This window comes from Passer domesticus, chromosome 9 (assembly GCF_036417665.1).
Source record: "Passer domesticus isolate bPasDom1 chromosome 9, bPasDom1.hap1, whole genome shotgun sequence".
Taxonomy (NCBI): domain Eukaryota; kingdom Metazoa; phylum Chordata; class Aves; order Passeriformes; family Passeridae; genus Passer; species Passer domesticus.
The window spans coordinates 37,764,180-37,782,708 of NC_087482.1; the positions used below are offsets into that span (position 1 = coordinate 37,764,180).

The 18,529-nt window shown below is 38.4% G+C and overlaps 1 protein-coding gene and 1 long non-coding RNA gene across 2 annotated transcripts in view; one reads left to right on the forward strand and one right to left on the reverse strand.

Annotated features, from left to right (window-relative positions):
• Nucleotides 1–18,529, forward strand: part of PRKAR2A (protein kinase cAMP-dependent type II regulatory subunit alpha) — a 67,018-nt gene that overhangs the window by 34,480 nt on the left and 14,009 nt on the right. The window contains exons 3-5 of the mRNA XM_064432857.1: nt 14,581–14,633; nt 16,224–16,307; nt 17,439–17,545. Of these exons, the coding sequence (XP_064288927.1) occupies nt 14,581–14,633; nt 16,224–16,307; nt 17,439–17,545 (244 nt within the window). The remainder of the gene's footprint in view (nt 1–14,580; nt 14,634–16,223; nt 16,308–17,438; nt 17,546–18,529) is intronic.
• Nucleotides 5,398–17,491, reverse strand: LOC135308109 (uncharacterized). The gene is made up of 2 exons (XR_010368633.1): nt 17,366–17,491; nt 5,398–8,333 (listed from the first exon to the last, which is right to left on the reverse strand). It is a non-coding gene; the product is annotated as an uncharacterized LOC135308109 (long non-coding RNA).

Consider the following 18,529-nt stretch of genomic DNA (forward strand, 5'->3'; position numbering starts at 1 on the left):
GCTGAGCTCAGCCCCCTGCCATCGCAGGCAACCACATTTTACAATGCCTTGCAGAAAATCAGTGACTGATTTGCTGGGTTTGGTGCTCTGAGTTTGGTTTGACTTGTGTTTGATGCGTTAGCGTTTAAGCAAATTTTCATTCTGCAATTGTTGTAAGATAGGTTTTGTCTTAAAAAGAAAAAATAACAGCAGACACCAAACCAGTGTTGCCTTACAGATAACTCAGCATAGTAGCTACATGTTTCTGGATTTAACTAATAAAGTAAAACAGAACAAACCATGGAGAAGAAAAGCTGGCACATAATTCTTCTTTGTAATTGCATTTCGTGGTCTTCTCTTCAGAAGAGCTTTCTGCTAGTCCACGTTGAACCTTGTCAATCCAACCAATATTTCTGTGTTTGCAGTGTGTGTTTGTAAGGGGAGTGAAGAGCAGAGCTCGGTTACTTGCTCTTATCAACATTTACATGCACAGCATCATAGATTTACAGAGAATGTAAAAGCTAACATGGGATGTATTTAAGAAAAATTCAAGCAAGAATTGTTCTTTTTAAGTATTTGGCTGCCTAGGGAATTACAGCATACTCCTTGTTCACTAGGTCAAAAATAAAAGAAAAATAGGATTTTAATTAGAGGAAAAGTCGATAAAGTGATTGTCTACCTTACATACTGTTTATGGCAGGCTAATAATTGCTCTGGTAAACAGTTCAACTACAGATGTGTTCTTGGAGGCTAACAAGTTGTTATTATGCTCTCTTACACATAGCAGTTAGTGAATCTCTTTTTAGTTGCTTTATTAATTTTTTAATATTAAACTTGGAGTGTTTTCTACTGGTTGATTCTGATTAGTTGCCTACAGGTGACAGGATGATCATGATTCCCCGTGTGCACTATTGAAAATTCTAGAGATACATAAACCCATAGAATAAATCTGTTCTAATGATTACTAAATTTTCATTTAGGTGTTTATTTCTGGTTTTGAAGCACCTAAACTGTTTTGGCAAATACTGCCAATGTCGTAAAAATTTATCTGTCATTCTTTAAGACTTACTCAAAATGGACTGTGCAGGAGGGTCATCCTGGAAGGGGGGGATTTATCTAATCATGTTCATGTAATTATTTATAGAAGTGCAGAGTGGCAGTGCTCTCATGAAGAGAAACAGCCTTTTCCACAGAATGCTTGGAGGGAGAAAGAGAAATGAGAGCTTGATGTTCCTCTAGAAATTAATCTACTGAATAGCTGGCTTGTGTGTGGCATCTTTGGCCATGTAACGTGTTGAGATCCATGGTGTGCACACAAATGGTCAGCTCTAATTTGTATCTGAGCTTGTGGCTGACTTCATTAAAATAATCCTGTTTCTAAAATCTTAAGCTATTTCAGAGGTAGAGACTAAATTAGGAAAAACCAGCTCACTAAAACCTGCTAGCTCTAGGGTGCCATGGGCTGTGATGCAATTTCAGTGCTAATTACCCAGCAGAGCAGTTTTCCTGCTGCTGCTCTGAGTTGGCAAAGTCTGAGCCTTCTGCCATGGATTCCTGACTGGCTCCCTTTGCTCAGGCTTGGGTGGAATGGCCTGAAACCCTTAAAAATTCCTTCCTCCCAAGAACTGGGCTGGGATGAAATTCATACTTGTTTCATTACATTCCTCCAAGTATTGGGGGTCCTGATAAAAACAATTATGTTGGTGAATTCATTTTCTGTAATGCTGCAGAGCATGCCAGTGTCTGTCCTTGGCTGGGGACTGACTACACAGTGCAGGGAGGTGGCAGAAATCAGTGATACCTCCTTTCTCAATTATATCAAAGCTATATATTCAAAACTAGAGGAAGAGAGCATTGCTATTTGTCCCACTATAAGAACTGGTACATAATACTCAGGAGAATTTTGCTCCTGGCAGGATATGAATGAAAAGTTAATTGTGTTTATGGAAGGAAGAGTGTGACGCCCACTAGAGTCTCTCTTGTGCATAGTTCCTCCTCTTTTACTTTTAGCATATTTCAGAAAAGTCAAGTTTTTCGATAGATTTCTCTATTGCCATTCCTAGACACTTTTGATTCATTCCACAGAACACCCACTCTCCAGCAGACTTGCTGATTTCTCCTTGGGATAGGAAAATCTGACGAAATGACACCCGTACCATACACGTGTCACAAAAAGTTTTCATCTTTTTTCTACAATTATTTCTGTTTATCTCAGTGACCTGGTATAATATCTCTCTTTTGGAAGTGCCTGTACTCTCTCATGAGCTTCCTTTGGCCTCAGTGGATGAAATTACAGTTTTCACATTCAACTGTAAGCAGAATAATTCACCTATATGATGTAGGGAAGCAATATATAATAGTTATTTCCTTAATAGTAACATGACTGTCAGGATCCATGCCTGTTTTCATATTAATATAAAAAATAATCAAATGAACACGACTTGCCTCAGTTGGTCCCTTTGGTGGGGCAGCTTTCAGCAGAGACTCAGTGATTCTCTGAGCAATCAGAGAATTGATCTTTCTCAGAAGGATCAAATCTCTTTCTGGAGCTGGGTGCTAAACCCAGCTAAGATGGGGTTGCTGAATAAATAGGTTTTGTGTGTAGAGGTTAATTTTGTTGAAATGTCACTGAATCCTGTTTTCCTGTGTATAACAAGCATTCGGATTGTGTGGGACCCTGACAGTTGCCAATTGTCATTGTCCCCAGCAGGTGCTGGGCTCAGAATCAGTACTTTGGATGTTTCTCTTGTCTCTGGCAATCTGATGTGAAATGATGGCATGGTGTTGTGGAGTTTTTTTTGTTTGTGTTGGGTTTTTTTGGTTTTGATTTTTTTTGTTGGTTTTTGTTTGTTTGTTTGTTTTGGTTTTTTTATTGTTGTTTTTTTGGTTGGGTTTTTTTTTAATACTGTGTAAATCAATATTCCCTGACAGTTTCTGGCTTTTTCTTTCCTCATTAATAAGCTTCCATAAGAGGCCTTGACTATTAGCTCTTCCAACTCACTGGTTCTTTATTTTGGTGGTGGTGGGGACTCTTTACCTTGAACTCTTCATTAGTCTGGCTCCTGCCAAAGATGAGCAGTCATTTCATAATGTGCATATGTTGCTAAAGTCTGATATTCCTCTGTGTTTTCTAGTGCAATACAGCATTTTCTTCACACCCTGACAAGTTGAGATGTCAGGATATGATAATATTACACGTAGTAAATTCCTTTTAGTAGCTCCTAGTGTTTTAAAATTACAGCTTTAACAAAAATCATTTTCTAATGAAGCTTTTCTGTTAATTATTACCACACAGCATGTTAGTATTTGGTAAAAAAGACTGTTTTGGGACCCTGTTAAATTAGGACATCTAAATGGTAGCACTGAAGCAAGAGGCAGTGCTTCTCTTGGGGGGTTGTTTTGAGTATTTTCTCTTACAGAATACTATCTACTACTTCAGTGATAAAAATCTCAGCACTTGAAATCATCGAGGGAGGAAGACTGAGTGATGACTGACTTTCTCTGTGCTGTTCTGTTTGCTGTGTGTTTATCTGATTATCAGAGGTTGACTTGAAAATCATGATCTGTTTTTTTCTCTTGAAGCTATTTAATTAATTTCTATATTGATTATTCACCATCTTACAACACTTGATAGCATAATAACTTCTGCTGAAAGATTTTCAGGCAGGTGATAAATGATAAGAGACTTCCGACTTCAAAAATCCACATTTTTACAAAAGGCACAGTTTTCTGTATCAACAGCCTGAAGCTTCTGTGGATTTTTGCTGGCCCTAATGATTGCAAAACTGGTATCATAACTACAGTGAAAAGAATTGGTTTTAAAAAATGTTGATATGAGCAAAAGCCAAGCATGTGGGATGACAGATGAAAGTGGTGATAAATTGTGTGGGTGCTCTCCTGTAAGAAAGTGTCTGAATCATTATTCGTTTAACAAAAAAAGCTTGTTTTCTCTGTTTGCAATATTGGGACTTATTTAAATATTCCTGGCATGTGATTGATGTTCAGTGAATAATAAAAAGCTTATTTTTGGAAATTAATAGTCATGACTTCACAATTACTTGGATTTCACAGTGTTGTGAACAATTCTGCAGGATTTTTTTTAATGACATAAAGAGAAATACATCACTCTGAGCATCTGTACTTAAATTTTAAATCAGTGCAATACCTGGTCAGAAGAAATCTGATCCAGTCTGCTTAATGCACATAGGTGCTACAGTGGAGTAGAATTAATTAATTCTTCGTTTTTAAAATGTATTCTTTCTTTATAATAGTTCATGGCTAGAGTGTTAGATAAGAATTAGAAGTTGTTTGTCCAAAGTCAAATGTTTTAATTGAAATTAGCCCTTAGGAGTTGGGAGCATAAGTTTAGCTATGCACATTTTTAAGCAAGTAATGCAGTATGGATCAATTTTCCAAAAGTATTCAAGTAGCAAAAGGTGTGAGTGATTAACTTCCATTAATTTTTTTACATTAAAGATCTTTAAAAAGCCTACATAAATGTCGGTCCATATCTTTGTATACATAAATACTTTAGAAAATATCAGCTTTCATGTGATGGTTGAAAAGAAATTTAGTTCTGCCTTTGATAGGCTGGAATTTAACTTTTTTGTGTGATGGAGAATTGGTGTGGCTTGAACTCGAGATGCTTTTTAACATTAAAGGAATTAAAGCCCAAATGAAAATATTTCAACCTGTTTGTCGGTCAAACACACAAATCTCGAAATGCCTGTCACAATACAGGCTAAAAAAGGCAGTTTTATACTTGGTGCAAAACCTGGTGCTGTGATGTATCTTTAGAGTGTCCTCAGAGTCAGATGTGATTTGCATTTTTCTTGTGAATATATAAGGCTGCACTTCATCCCTATTTTAATATAAGGTTCACAAATGTTGTTATGCTCCTGTATTGATTAATACACTCAATCAAGTTCAGGTTGCTGTAACTTCAGCTTAAATGTGAAATACATCAAATGGTCCATCCATGGAGAACATAAAAGTTTAAAGAGACTTGATTTAAATTTGAAAGGGTGTACTTTTAGGAACTTCGCTTGGTAATTTTTAACACCAAAACACTTTGCTGAGTCTGTGTGTAGCCCAAAATAACAGAAAACTTTATAGGAATACTAAAAAATTCACTATAAGATATATAATGGCAATATGAAAGCTCACTACAGGAAATATTAAAGCTATCTAAGGAGCTGCTGTGAGCACTCATTTGTAGGGAGATTTGAGTCTGGGCTTGACTTTGGGAGGTGACTTGTCTGTGGCTACTTGGCTGCCTGAAGCACTTGCCTGATTTGGTGTTTTTTTTTCCCATGTCTCCAAAATTTGGAAAAGACCTTAATTTTCTTAAGCTCGCTAATCTTCTCTAATAGAAAAACTGAAAATTTGTCAGAAATAAGGCACACAAATTCCAGCTGATTAATTTCTATCCAGTATTAGTCTTTTGTTTGACCACTTCAAGTGTGTATTTCCTGCTGAGACAATTCATTTATTCAGGGAGATGCTGAAGGCCAGAGCTGGCTGATCCTGGCAGTGAAGGAGTGAAGGAGTCACACCTTTGCCATGGCTGGTGCTCACCAGGGCTTTGGAATTGCTCTGCAGCCACACAGGAATGGGGGGAGCTGCCAGGCTTGTCTTCAAGGGGTCCAACAGTGACTTCCCACATTTCCTGCTTTTCCAGTGTGCCAGGAAAGGAAGCAGCAGTTTCCAAGCACAGGGACTTGGGGGCTTCCACGTCATTCCTCTGCACACAATCCTTTTGTGTCAAGCCATGCTAATTTTTTATTGCTCCTGGTTGCTACAGGTAGATAGGTGTTAGTTGTTCTATTCAGGGTAGTGTGGTTCTTAATGTATTTGGACATTCTGTAGAAATCTGTGAAAATCATATCATATAATTGATTTCAGAAGTGCCTTTTAACACTTTGGCATGCTTTGGTTCTCTGTCATGACAGATGTCAGAAAGATGTCAGTAATCTTCGTTGCTAGATGAAATTTTAAGGCAAAAAGTGCTTTACTGCACTTTTCTCAAGATGATTTAAAAATATTATTTGCCTTATTGCAGGTTTAGCAGTTCATATGGCAGAATTACACGTATAAAACACAAAAAAAGCCTTGATCTGTAAACTGAAAGAAAATTTCTTATTTCTATACTAGAAAGCCACTTTTCCTGTTTTATTCCTCAGCTAAATTCTCTTCTCTAGCTACAGCTTGCAGCTAAAAGCCTGTAAGCTACATGCCTTCTTTTGGGGGGAAGGTATTTGAGCCATTTCTCGGAACTTGTGGTGTTCTGATGTAAACTGAATGGAAAGTGAACATTCTTTGTGCTGTTTTTAACTCCAAATATCACTGTTTCAGGCACATAAGCATTATTGGTGCTGAATTTCTGGTTCTGTCTGCCTTGCTTACGTAGCACATTTGGAAATGTGTTAAGATTTATGTGATGGGCTAAACCAGAATCATTAAAGCAGAAGGCTTTCTTCTACAATTGTGAATCTGTGTGCTCTGAAATAGTAGTAGCATCATGTTTTCCAGGAGACCTTTTTTATGGCTGACTATCTCATCAGTAAGGCTCTCTTAGAAGGCTTGAACAAGGTCAGCAGCATGTTTATCCATTTCACTCTTCTCATTTCTTGACTTGCAAGAATAAACCTTGCTCCTTTGAATTTCCCAGGCTTCACCACATGGAATAATGTGTAACTCCAAAATACCCTTCTTCCATTTTACATTTCTACTTAAATGTAGTAAAGGGAATTGGAAACAGAAGTAGCAAATTGTAAATTACTGTTTTAAGATTGAAAGGGCAGTATTTTGCTTTTGGTAGTTACTGTCAGTGTCAGAGCTGTTTACTCCAATGAGCAGCCACATGCAAAACTTTCTTATTTTTGTTAGTCCTCTACCATGATGGAAGTATTTTTGTTGTTTTAATTTTCATGCAGACTTGCCTCTTACTGCAAGTCCCAGAGCACACCAGTGTCTGATGGGATGCTGGGCTCTCTCCTTGTGAGCTGAGACATGGAAGCCCAAAGTGCAGGAGTCCCAGGAGTGGCTTAGTTTGGAAATGGTTCTGTAAAATCAGGCAGTGTTGTCCCTTGGCTCCTCCAGCTGTACAGGAGAGACTTGCAGAGGGTTTATTTTATCACCAGAGTGCTTTCATCATAGGTCCTCTGGAAACTGTAAATTTTAAAATTATCAAAAATTATAGCCTCATGAGTTTGTCATTATTCTCCTGCAGCATGTGGCTTCAGTGAGGTGAGAGAGTGTAACTCTCCAGTGTGTGAGTGTGCAGAGTGGAAGATAAAACATTTGGCATAATAAAACATTTGGCATAACTCATACATAAGGGCATTAAATAAAAGTTGTGCCTTGATATAATTAAATAGACAACTATATGAAGCAAATACAATGACAAACAGCTGTTGGTTTAGTTGGAAAAAAAAAAGGCAAATGTCATGTTCATTTGGTTATGCCAGAGAGTTAGGAGAAGTGCTTAGGAGAATTCTGTCTCTAGTCCTACATTGGCACAAGTTTTTCATTTTAATTGCTCCTGAGTAGGAGGAGGATTTAAATAAAGATATACCAGTTGAGGATTGTCTTCTGAAGTTTTGTTGCAGTTCAGTAAGACCCCCAGCAAGTTGCCTCCTGGTATGACAGGAAAGTCTTTTCCAGCCAGATGCCTGGAGCAGAGGGTGCTGTGAAGCCTTTGGTCTGTGGTTTGTGTGGTGCTCTGTCCCTGAGTCACTTGAGCTGGGGGTTGTGTCCAGGCCAGATCTTGCAGGCTGCAGAAGGAGTAAAACAAAACAAAAAACCAGCCCTGAACAAAGCCTACCTAGGAATCATAATTAAGTAGGAACACATTGTATCTTGTTAAAAGTGCTTGTCTTTAAAATCTAGTTGAAGCAGTATTGTCTGCTTGTAATGCTTTCATTATGTGTGTGTAAAGATATGAATCTAAAAGAGACTGTGATTATTTACTTTCCGTTTATTATTCTAGCTCTTTCATCATGAAAGTTCTCGTTTGCCCCTAGGGAAATGTAATTTTAAATACTTTGCCAAATCTTGCTGTAGTAGAAGAAAAAAAAATAATTTAATGGCTATTCTGCTGTAAGGCATTGTCTCAGTTGTTTTACTGTACATATGATGATAAAGCCTTTTAAAGAACCACTTAAATCAGATCTTTATTAATCTGTATGAATGTAATAAGAATATGTGAAAACTGCATTATTCAGAATACATAAAGCAAATGCACTTATAGAAATAGTTGTCAGCCAATTGTCATAATTCTAAAGGGCTTATTATGTTGCCTGTACTTACGCATCTTGGGAGAAAAGGTGTCTGTGCATGTAAAGTTGGATTTCCTGCGAAGAAAAAAACCCCATTATCATAAAAGGTGGCATTTATAATTGATTGTGCAGTCTGTTCTGAACTTGTTACTGAAAAGCAGCATGAAGTAGGAGTGTGTGACAATGTCACAAGCCATTGTCGCCGGAAGTGTTGCATTTCTCTTTTGATGGAAAGAGAACAAGCTGGAGAAGTCTGATTTAGATAATTCTTTTGGAAAGTACATAATCATGGTGAGGAAATGGTTATCAGAGATTTCTAAAAGCAAGGTTAGCAAGCACTGTAACAAATCATGCACTTCTCTTGGTAAAAGTGTTTATCCAACTTTGAACTAGAGTGGGGTCTCTCCAAGCTCTACCTTGGACCTCAGTTTTGCTGCTCTGTCAAAGTAATGTCCACATCAGAGCTGGGCATTTTCAGGTGGACTCTGGGCTGTAAGCAAGGCTTTGTGTAGAGCCAGGTGAACAACCTGTTGTGCAAGAGTGGTTTTCTGCAGAGCTAGGTGAAGCAGTGCAGGATTTTAGGGCCTTTCAGGCTCCATCAGTGTCTCATAGGCAGAGTGATCTGTGCAGCTTCTCAGCCTGAGCAGGCTTTGGGACCAAGTGTGGAGTGTGCCTGACCTGTAATCCTGACTGGACAGAGCTGGTTTGGCACAGCTGTGCTGAGCCTGAGTGCCTCTGTAGTTAATCTGTAACACAGAAGAACTCTGCCTGTGAAGAACCTACTTCATTTATTTTCCTTTTTACATTAAGTGACATTTGAAGCTGTTTCAAGAGACGAAAATCCATTCTTTTCCTTTCCCCCTGAAATGAATCATTTCTAAATATTTCTCCACTGAAAAAAATCTGACACTTGATTTGACATATATGGTCATGCAAGTTGTTCCATATTTGAATATTCTGCTTTGGTATTTGACAAAGGTTTGATGGGGTGGTTTTTGCTCTGGTCCCGATTAATTGTAAATCATGTCTCAGTTATGCCTCTATGAGAATGAAGAGTGAAGTCAGGAGGTGATGCTCTTGTGGGCTGTCCTGCATCTGGAGATTGCCATGTGGCACATAAAGTGAAAGACCAGTCTTTTAAGACCCAAGATCTGAGTTTTGGGCTGATGCAACAACGTTGGTTTTAGCAAAAAATTTACCCTTGATTTCAGTCAGTTCTCACTAGTGAATTGAAGTGTCTGATTTTCCTGAACATATTAACTGTTCTTTGGGTTTCAGTGTTGCTTTTCTTTCCAACTGTCATAAATGTGAAAATGGTTCAGGTGGTGCAAATGGTTGCAGGTTCTGTTTCCCACTTGCTGGATCGAGGTACGAATCTGTCGTCTGCTCTGACATGGTGAGATCTTTCACTTGAGAAACAAAGTGCAATTTCTGAACCAAAAAGTTCTGAGCTAACCAGCAACAGAAGTGAGAGGAAACTTGAAGTTGTTTTCCAAGTGTGGAAAATCACATTTAGCTGTGCCAGCAAAGACCTGTGTGTAAGTGCTGTTCAAGCTTCCTAATTCATCTGACTGCATGGGTTTGAAGTGCAGCTCAGCTGTCACAGGGAATGACAAGCCACTGGCAGTGGTCATCTTTCCAGCTGGCATAGTGCTCCCAGAAGAGTCTGTGCATCTGTCCTTGAGAGACAGATTAAAAAATGCTTGAAGCTTTGACAAACTCAAATGCAAAGAACACTGCCTTAAACATAGTTTAAAATTACTCATCTGAATAAATAACCGGAAAAGTGGTTCTACATGTGCTGCTCTGAGTGGATTTTTAGTAATGGGTCTGATAGGATCAATTGGAGGGGATGCATCCTCATCAGTAAGGAAGAGTGAATAGGATTTCACTCTGCAGGTGGGATCCAAAATTGAAAAGAGAGTATGACAGGGTATCTACTTGCTACTTGTTTCAGTAGCAACAGAAATATTAATAATGCATTCACCTTCCATAAAACATAGAACTTAAATTTCCTTCTTTTGTATTTGTTTGAAGGTGTTCAGGCATCAGCCTCTTGGCTGTTATTTTGAAAAAAAGCAGTGATCTCTCAGGGGCAGGGATGGTGTGCACTTCTCTTGGAGGCTGTATTAACTTGCCAGAGCTAAAAGCTCAACTCTTATTTGCAAACAGATTTCTATAGAGCGCAAGGACTTTGATCTTGACAAAACACATATTTTGCAGAACAATATTATCTTGAGAGTGATTAAAACTTGCATAAACAAAGGTGGTGTTTGTACTGGCAAACTTGTCTTGCTACTTCTCCCTCTGTCCCCACCCCTTGCTTCCCCCTCACCCATCCACTGCTGATGTCATTGCTGCAGCTACAGAGATCTCGGTTGCTTTCAGATGCTGTCACCTGCATCACAAAGCAGCCATGGAGCTGTATCATTTCTGAGCCTTCAGAAGTGTTAACAGATGTTCTTGAAAGCCAAAGAAGGTGCAGCATGAGAGCTGCAAAAGCTAAGAGAGACTAAATGTAGATGGTAGGATAAAAGCCTGAATTTCTTTTTATCTCAAAGCTTCATAAAATTGAAAACTGTTTTTTATGTTCCAAAGCTATTTGAACTATGTATGGGTGGATTTGGAAGGAAGCTTGGTCTGCATGGTGTGAGCTGATAGAGCTGTAGATGTGTCACACTGCTGTGTAACTTCCACTGATGGATTCTTGCTTAGCACTTGCTCAAGGGCAGAGTTGTGCTGAAAATCTCAACTAGGCAAGGTGTGATTTCAGAAGTCACTTCAAATTACATGAAGATGCTGGTGAGCTTTAGGTTGCACATTCAGAAAACCTCTTCCCCTGTGGGTGCTGGAGCAGGTTAGCAGAGATGTGCCATCTTTGGCCCGGGAGGTTTCCAGGTCAGCCCCAAAGTAGCCCACAATTCCAAATAGCTCCTCTTGGAGGGGTAGGTGGGACTGGATGATCTTCAGAGAGATCCCTTCCAACTGCCTTTCCAACAGCACTTTTCAGGAGAATCTTACGAGAAAAAGCTTGCCTCAGAGTGTCTGTATTGTTGGGACACTTAAATAGTTAATATGTGAATTCAGTCACGTATCAAACAATGGGTCAAGGGTGTTTGCACTCTGTCATGATGAAAGATCAGATGTTTTTTCATTAGGACTGGCTGTACTGTAATGCACAAATGAATAACCTTCAGGAGTCCTGAAATTCCCTGGATTTCTGACAGGGGCTGGCAGAGTTTAGGGTAGTTATGGGGGTTCTTTACAGCCAGGAGAATAGCAAAGCAGCACAGATAACATGAAATATTTTGAAGGTAAGACTGACACATGGGGCTGATGTTCAACAGTACAGACTTCCCCAAGTGATTTACCAATTAACAGTAGTGGAAAGAAAAATTGGACATACTGCACCATAAAACATGGGATGGGTTTGATGTAATGCTGCTTTTTCTTTTCATTAGTCACTTCTAAAAGTTTTTGGAAAATACTGTTGGTTGTTATGAGTTGGCTGAAAAGCTTTCTGTTGGCTTTCCAGCGTATCACAGTGTTCATTAAGCTTGAGAATTTTGTGTCTCTCCCCTTTTTTAAGCATATCACAACAGATATGTTGCATTAAGTGTTACAGCTCTGCCTGCAAGTAAATAGAGTCCTGTCAGCCAGAGCTGTCCAAGGTTGAAGTGAAAACATCTGGCCTACTCTTCTACATGGAAAAAGAAATCCCAGCAGGGGGTTGAAGAATGGAAAGTACAATGGGAAGGCATTCTATGCAGCATGGGGAGAAGTGGTGTTTTGCCATGTTTTTATTGTATCTCTGTGGTGCCCATTCATGGGCATTTCAGAAGTGATTTTCATATGTAAGGGGAGGGCACTGAGTCCTAGAGTGTGTCCTTGGTGGGCTTTGGGAGCTGTTTTCACCCTTACTGGGTAAGGTGAAATAGGGGAAACCTACATTTACAAACCTTAACCAAAGCCATTTCATACTGAAATTACAGACCACCGTGTTGCTTTGATAAGGTTTTAAGATAAGGTTTTGTTCTGATGCTCTGGTTTTAGCTGTGGTAATAAAACTTGTTTTCCCAAAGAAATCCTGAAGAAAATTTCCTGAATTCTGAAGCATTTTTAGCAATAGCTTCCCTGCAGCTGAGGTGGGAACAAAATTAAACTTGCAGCTCAATATTAAAATTTGAATGATAGAATGGTCTAGTGGTACAGAGATCTCTGAATTCATAGATGTGTGACCATTTATTGTGTGTAATATTGTGCTTAATAGAGACTTGGACTCCAGTTTGGAGTCTCAGGATACACTGGTTGTAAAAAATGAAGAAAGTTAATTATCTCCAGTTTCACCATACTGTTTAAACCATGGAGCCTTTCTTCTTAGTAACTGTTCCTTATTTGAAAATCCAAAGCTTTCACAATAGACTTTGATCTTTACTGTAAAATGGAAGGAGGAGGAAAGCTTTCACACCAAAATGCTAATAATGTTCTCTTTGTTACTGCCTTTGTATTGCATATTAAGTGGATCAGCCTATCAGTCCAGGTTCTGTAGCTTTGCAGGCATCCACCTTCCCATAAACCAGTCATTTTGGACTCTGCCGTGGACTGTACTTTTTTCCAGCTGGGGAAGAATGCTGTTTATCCTTTGTCGAGTGTCTGCCCTGAGTGTGGGTGGCTCTGTTAAACTAAAAGCATGTGTGTGGTAGGTGCACTGTCAATAAACTGTTTCTGTATTGTTAAACGGGTTTATTGTATGAGCAATACTTACTCTCTGAATGCCTGATGCCTAATGATTCTATGATTGCATTTTTACATTGTGGTTTGGTAAGTGGAATGCTTGTTGTTGTATTTGAGTCTCCTCGTTCTCTCCAGGAAAAAAATGAATTAAAACCCAATTTCCTAGGAAAGACTTGTATCTTTTAGGTAGGGAGGAAAAATATACTAAATAAGAAAACCAAGACACACAAAACCAAACAAATCTTTCCTAGTAAATTGTGCTAGGGTCTTGCATTTTTATTGTCCTGTTGAGTGCATGATGACAGGGTCAATAGATGTGTGCATTTTCAAATTATTTACAAGTTGCTGAATTCTAGACATTCTGGATTTTTATTTATACTTTCTCACTCCATTCAGCAGTTAGATGTCGTTGCAGTGAGCTTCTGGGCATTCTGCCAAGTCTTCACTATTGTCAGGATGCTGGATAAAGTACAAAGGAAAATGCTTGTCTATGTTTCCTTGTAAAATTTTATAAGTAATGTATAACCTCAGAAGTGAGACCACCCTTATTAAAGTAAGAGCACAGCCAGATGAAAACAGGACTGACTCTCACCTTCCCTGACTGTCAGTGCAGGTGGTTGGAATGTGCAGATCACTTTGACATGCAAGAACTGTAAATATCCATCAATTAATAAGAAAATCTGAGCTAGAACTGTGGGCTTTTGGTGGCCAGTGTCTGTGTTTAGTATTGTAAGACTGTGTGTAAATGCTAAGATAACTGAAGACAAGCCTTTTCTGAAGAATTAAAACTGCACAAAAAGGGTTTGAAATTTCAGCAGCTCTGCAGTATTGCCTCTTTCAGTTGATCCTGTAGGTATAATGACATGTTTGGCAGAGCCTTGTCCCAGTACTCTATAGTGTGTAGTTTTCCACAACTGTTCTCATCCTTTTTTAAAAAATCACTCTGTAAATTTTAGAGATGTTTTTGTATTATCAGTTAACATTAATTTAGTTAAAATGTAGTAAGATAGAGGAACATGTGGGGGATGGGACTAAATACTATTTTTTCCTAGACTGTACTATGGTGAAGCTGATGGTTAATTTCCCAGGTTAATTTCTGTGAAAACACGATTTCTCTGTATCAAAAAACTCCCAAAATATACATAGTCACTTGCAAATCAGAGTTGAGGTGGAATGAGTGCCTCATCCTTCTTAGTGCTCCTTTTTTTAGTGTTTTGCTCTGTGCATGGCACTGCAAAGAACAAAGCAGTGGAGCACCCCTGCATTTTAGAGAAGATGCTTGTAAATGAATCTGAATGGAGATTGTTATGCTTTGATACCAGCTGAAATAAATCTGTATCCATGCTTGAGTACTTGCTAGGCAAGATTATTTAGTAAGTCAGAGTTTTTACATGGGAGTCTGAAAACAGCCATGCTGTGCCTACCCAAAGAACAGACAGGATTTGAGCCTCTGACACTGTAATGACAAAATGAAAAGTGATTTTGTTTTTCCTGTAGGAAAATAGAAGAAACGTATTTAAACTGATTTGTTTGCTGTTCTCATGTAATTGCATCTTGTTACTTATCTCCTCTCTCTTTTTCTTCCAAGTTTGTGCTGAAGCTTTCAATCCAGATGAAGAGGAAGAAGATACAGAACAAAGGGTAAGAGTGAGGGAATCCCTCCATGCATGGGTCTCTCTAGACTGACAGGCAGATGTCCATTGCCTTTCCTTACTACTTGTGCTTTTTGTGCTGAGCCTGGTGTGGTGCCCTGGCAAAGTGACATTGCCTTGAAATTTAGAGCCACTTTATCTCATGGACGTTTTTAGTCGCTACAGCTTTAATACAATTTTACTTCAAAGGACTCAAGAGCTGTACTTAAGTCTAAGATCTTTAAAGTTTTTGCTGTTTTCCTTTCTTAATTCTCTTAAAGGCTTGTTGAGGCAATTCCTAGATCATCAATGCTGTTGAGAAGAATTAGTTAAGCTTTACCACAGCTGTTTCTTCATGGGTGCTTAAAATTCCTCACATGCTTTTTACTGTCTTTCTTGTCAGAGCAGTTCTGCCTGGGTAGGAGAAATGCTTGGCTGAAATATTTAAAGTCTGTGGACACCTGTTTTTTCTTTTTTTCTTTAAAGTCAGGAATTTCTAGGAATTGCAAATCCAGATACTGTAATTGTATTTCTTCAAATCTTGTAGCCTGGTTGGTGAGAGTCAGTGTTTTCTCCCTGGACTTCTGGTGTTCCTTTCCAGATTCCATTGCAAAGATGCTTACACTTCTGCAATGATAATCTAAGCCTAATATAATTTCTCTTAAGAAAGAAGAGATACTTCATAAATAGACTTAGTAAATAATTTTTATGTGCTATGAAAAGAAAAAACTACTGTGAGTGTGTCAGGTTATTCAAATATTTGTAAACTTGGGACACATTCCATCAAAAGTCTTAGTTTTCTTGGCTGATGATTGAATATGCTATTTTCTTTTAAAACAAGGATCTGAGACCTGTTTAACTTTGGAAAAGAACTTTATAGAAATGCCTACTGATATAACTGTTTTTTTAAATACTTGTTATTCCAGAAATAAGAAATGTTAATGTGGTGCCTGTCGGGTAATTAATTTTTTAATATGTTTTCATGATTAGCCCCTAACAAGCACATATATAAACATTTTCATGATACAGTGAGTATTGGATCTTTTAACCTGATGTTTATAAATGGAATGAAGTAACAAAACATCTTGAACAACAAAACTTTTATTTAAGTAATTTTGTTAGAAAAAACCATGCTTATTGAATAACTTCGTATTGGATGGGCTGAGATTCATATGGATCATATGGGATATAAATTGCCTGTGTGCCAGCAGTAATTATACTGGGACTAGTAAAGCCAGAGTTCAGGAAGAAAAGTGTTCACTTCTTGCCCTGTTTGATATGTTCCAGCTTTGGCTGTGGCTGTGTTAGCAGGGAAGGGAATGGAATGGAAAAGGCATCCTCTTCTTTCTTGTCTTTCTTCACTGTTATTTTTTTATGTGTTAATTGTCAGTGTAGTATTTTTCTTATGTGTCTTTCATTCTGTCTTGCATTGTATGTTTATATATAAATACTGTTTATGCAAACAAGAAAGGACTGCATACTTTTGTATTGTATACAATACAATACAATTGTGCTCTGCTTTTTCATGCTGAAGTGAAGGTTCAGTCTGAAATCATATTTCTTTGTTGTCATGACTGTTCTGTTCTGCTTTGTTTTAAAGGTAGTTCATCCAAAAACTGATGAACAGCGATGCAGACTGCAGGAAGCATGCAAAGATATCCTGCTCTTCAAAAACCTAGATCAGGTAATAGCGTTTTAAGGAAATCTTAAATGGAGTTAATTTTTTGTTACGTACAGTTAATATTATCTAAAAGTCCAGACACTGTTTTTAAAAACAAGAAAATGGGATTCTGTTTTAAAGATAAGGAATATTTTCAGTGTAGTGGTGCCAAGAGATGCTGCAGTGATAATTCCCAACTTCAGGAGTGCAGTAAATATTTCAAGTGTATCAGCAGCATGAAGACTGGCTTGCGTGTTGATGCAGTGTATTTTTAGAAACTCAGCTGTGATCTACATCTTCAACTTTGAACATCTGGTCATTGAAAATGCAGCAAAAATATATTGTTAATGGGCTTGGGGATAGCAAGAAGGTGAAGCAGGTCAGCATCAAGGCAAGGCATTTATATGGTGTCATGTTTCTTGGCTTTCACAGTTTCCCTGGCTGTGCTGCTTGCAAAAATAAGGGAATTTTGTCGTGGCTGAACAGGGAAATCCAGCTGGAGCCTGCTGTGCAGACCAGCATTATCCCATTTTCTGTGAGGGCTCCACATCTGTACCTGTCCTGTCTCATCTGGGGCTGAAATTGCAGCTGCTCTAAGACAACAGCCTGTCCAGGGAAATGAGTCTATGAAGAGTCTTGTTCAGTATAGTCCTGATCATGAATGGGGCTCTCAGATGATGGCAGTACAGATAATTTACTAATTAATAGATATAGGTGAATAGAATAGATCATGGTGCCAGTTCTAGACATCCATACAATGAAATTCATATACTGTTGGTGTGAATTGATGTGTGTCCATTGCAGTGAAGCTGTGGCAGATTGTACCAAAGGTATGTGTGTGCTTTGGCACTGAAATGGTATGTGAAAATTGAGCCATTTGAACATAAATTTGAGATAATGGCTCTTCTGTGCCTGTGTTGGGTTGTCTGCATTATTGAACTTATATTAATAAGCTGGAAAGGAGTGAGCTGCTAGTGGAAATCAACATGCAATATCAGTATTACTTGTGTTTTTGTTCAGTAAAGTGTAGAAAAGTGGTGCATGTTCCAGTTCACTATCCAGACCAAATGAAATGAACTCACCCTTGTCCAGCAGTAACACTGAGGTCTGTTTTCTGATAGTTGATTTTTCCCCCCACTCCTGCTTGTTTTCTAGGAGCAGCTATCTCAGGTCCTTGATGCCATGTTTGAGAGGAAGGTGAAACCTCAGGAACATGTGATTGACCAAGGTGATGATGGAGATAACTTCTATGTCGTTGAGCGGTAAGCAGCTGTGCCTGTGAAATGTAGAGGATGTTTCTTTTCAGCTTCTTAGAAATAGCAAGGAGTGTTTACTACAAGACAGCTTCTGAAAGAAAATTATTTGTTCAGTTTAGGTTTTGTGCCTATCAGCATAGGCACAGCTTAAACCCAGACATACTACATGTTGTCTCTAGACCAGGTTATATTATTTCCTGAAGGAAGGAGGGGGAAAAGCAGCAAAAGTAGCTCTGTGGTAAAGGGAAGGGGTAGGACATAATTTTCAGGAAGGAGAATATAGGAAATAAAAATCCATGGTAGTGGCTACCATGAAAAAACCTGGACTTTATTCAATTAATTTTGATGACTGATTTCAGAGAGAGTTGGGGTTGTTCTGCCTCTCTTGGTTGAGATTTGTATTTGCAGAGTTTAAGGTGCCATTTTGGAATTTCTTCCATCAAGCAAATTCACATCATAATTTTCAGGGGTCACATGTATGTGTAACAGGCATATAATACATACTTGTGTGCATGGACATGTTAAATATCTTTTACTCTTTTGGAAAAAAATCTGGCTAATGTTACTTTGAATAACCATATCCAAAGAGTAATTAAGAAGATGGATTTATTTCCTTCTGCAAAACTGTGATATTAAACCAGAATATTACTGAGTGATTTAGAAATGTCTGTTGGAACATGATCTTAGCAAACTGCTTTTTTGGTGCACTGTTATCTTGTTTATCACTGAAATAATGGCACCATTAATATTGTATGAAATGCTTTCAAAGCAGTTCTTCAAGACAGGTTGTTGCCTTTTGAATTGCAAAAGAATTTCTAGGCTAGAAATTGTTGGTTTGAAATGATTCTTGTTCATTTTAAGGACATTCCCCTTTCTGGTTAGTGAAATTACAAAAGATAAGGCTGCATCAAATACATTCCAGCCATATGCCCCCTCCCTGTGCTCTGCTATACCAGCCCATTATTTAAACCAGTGCCCCATTTCTGCACT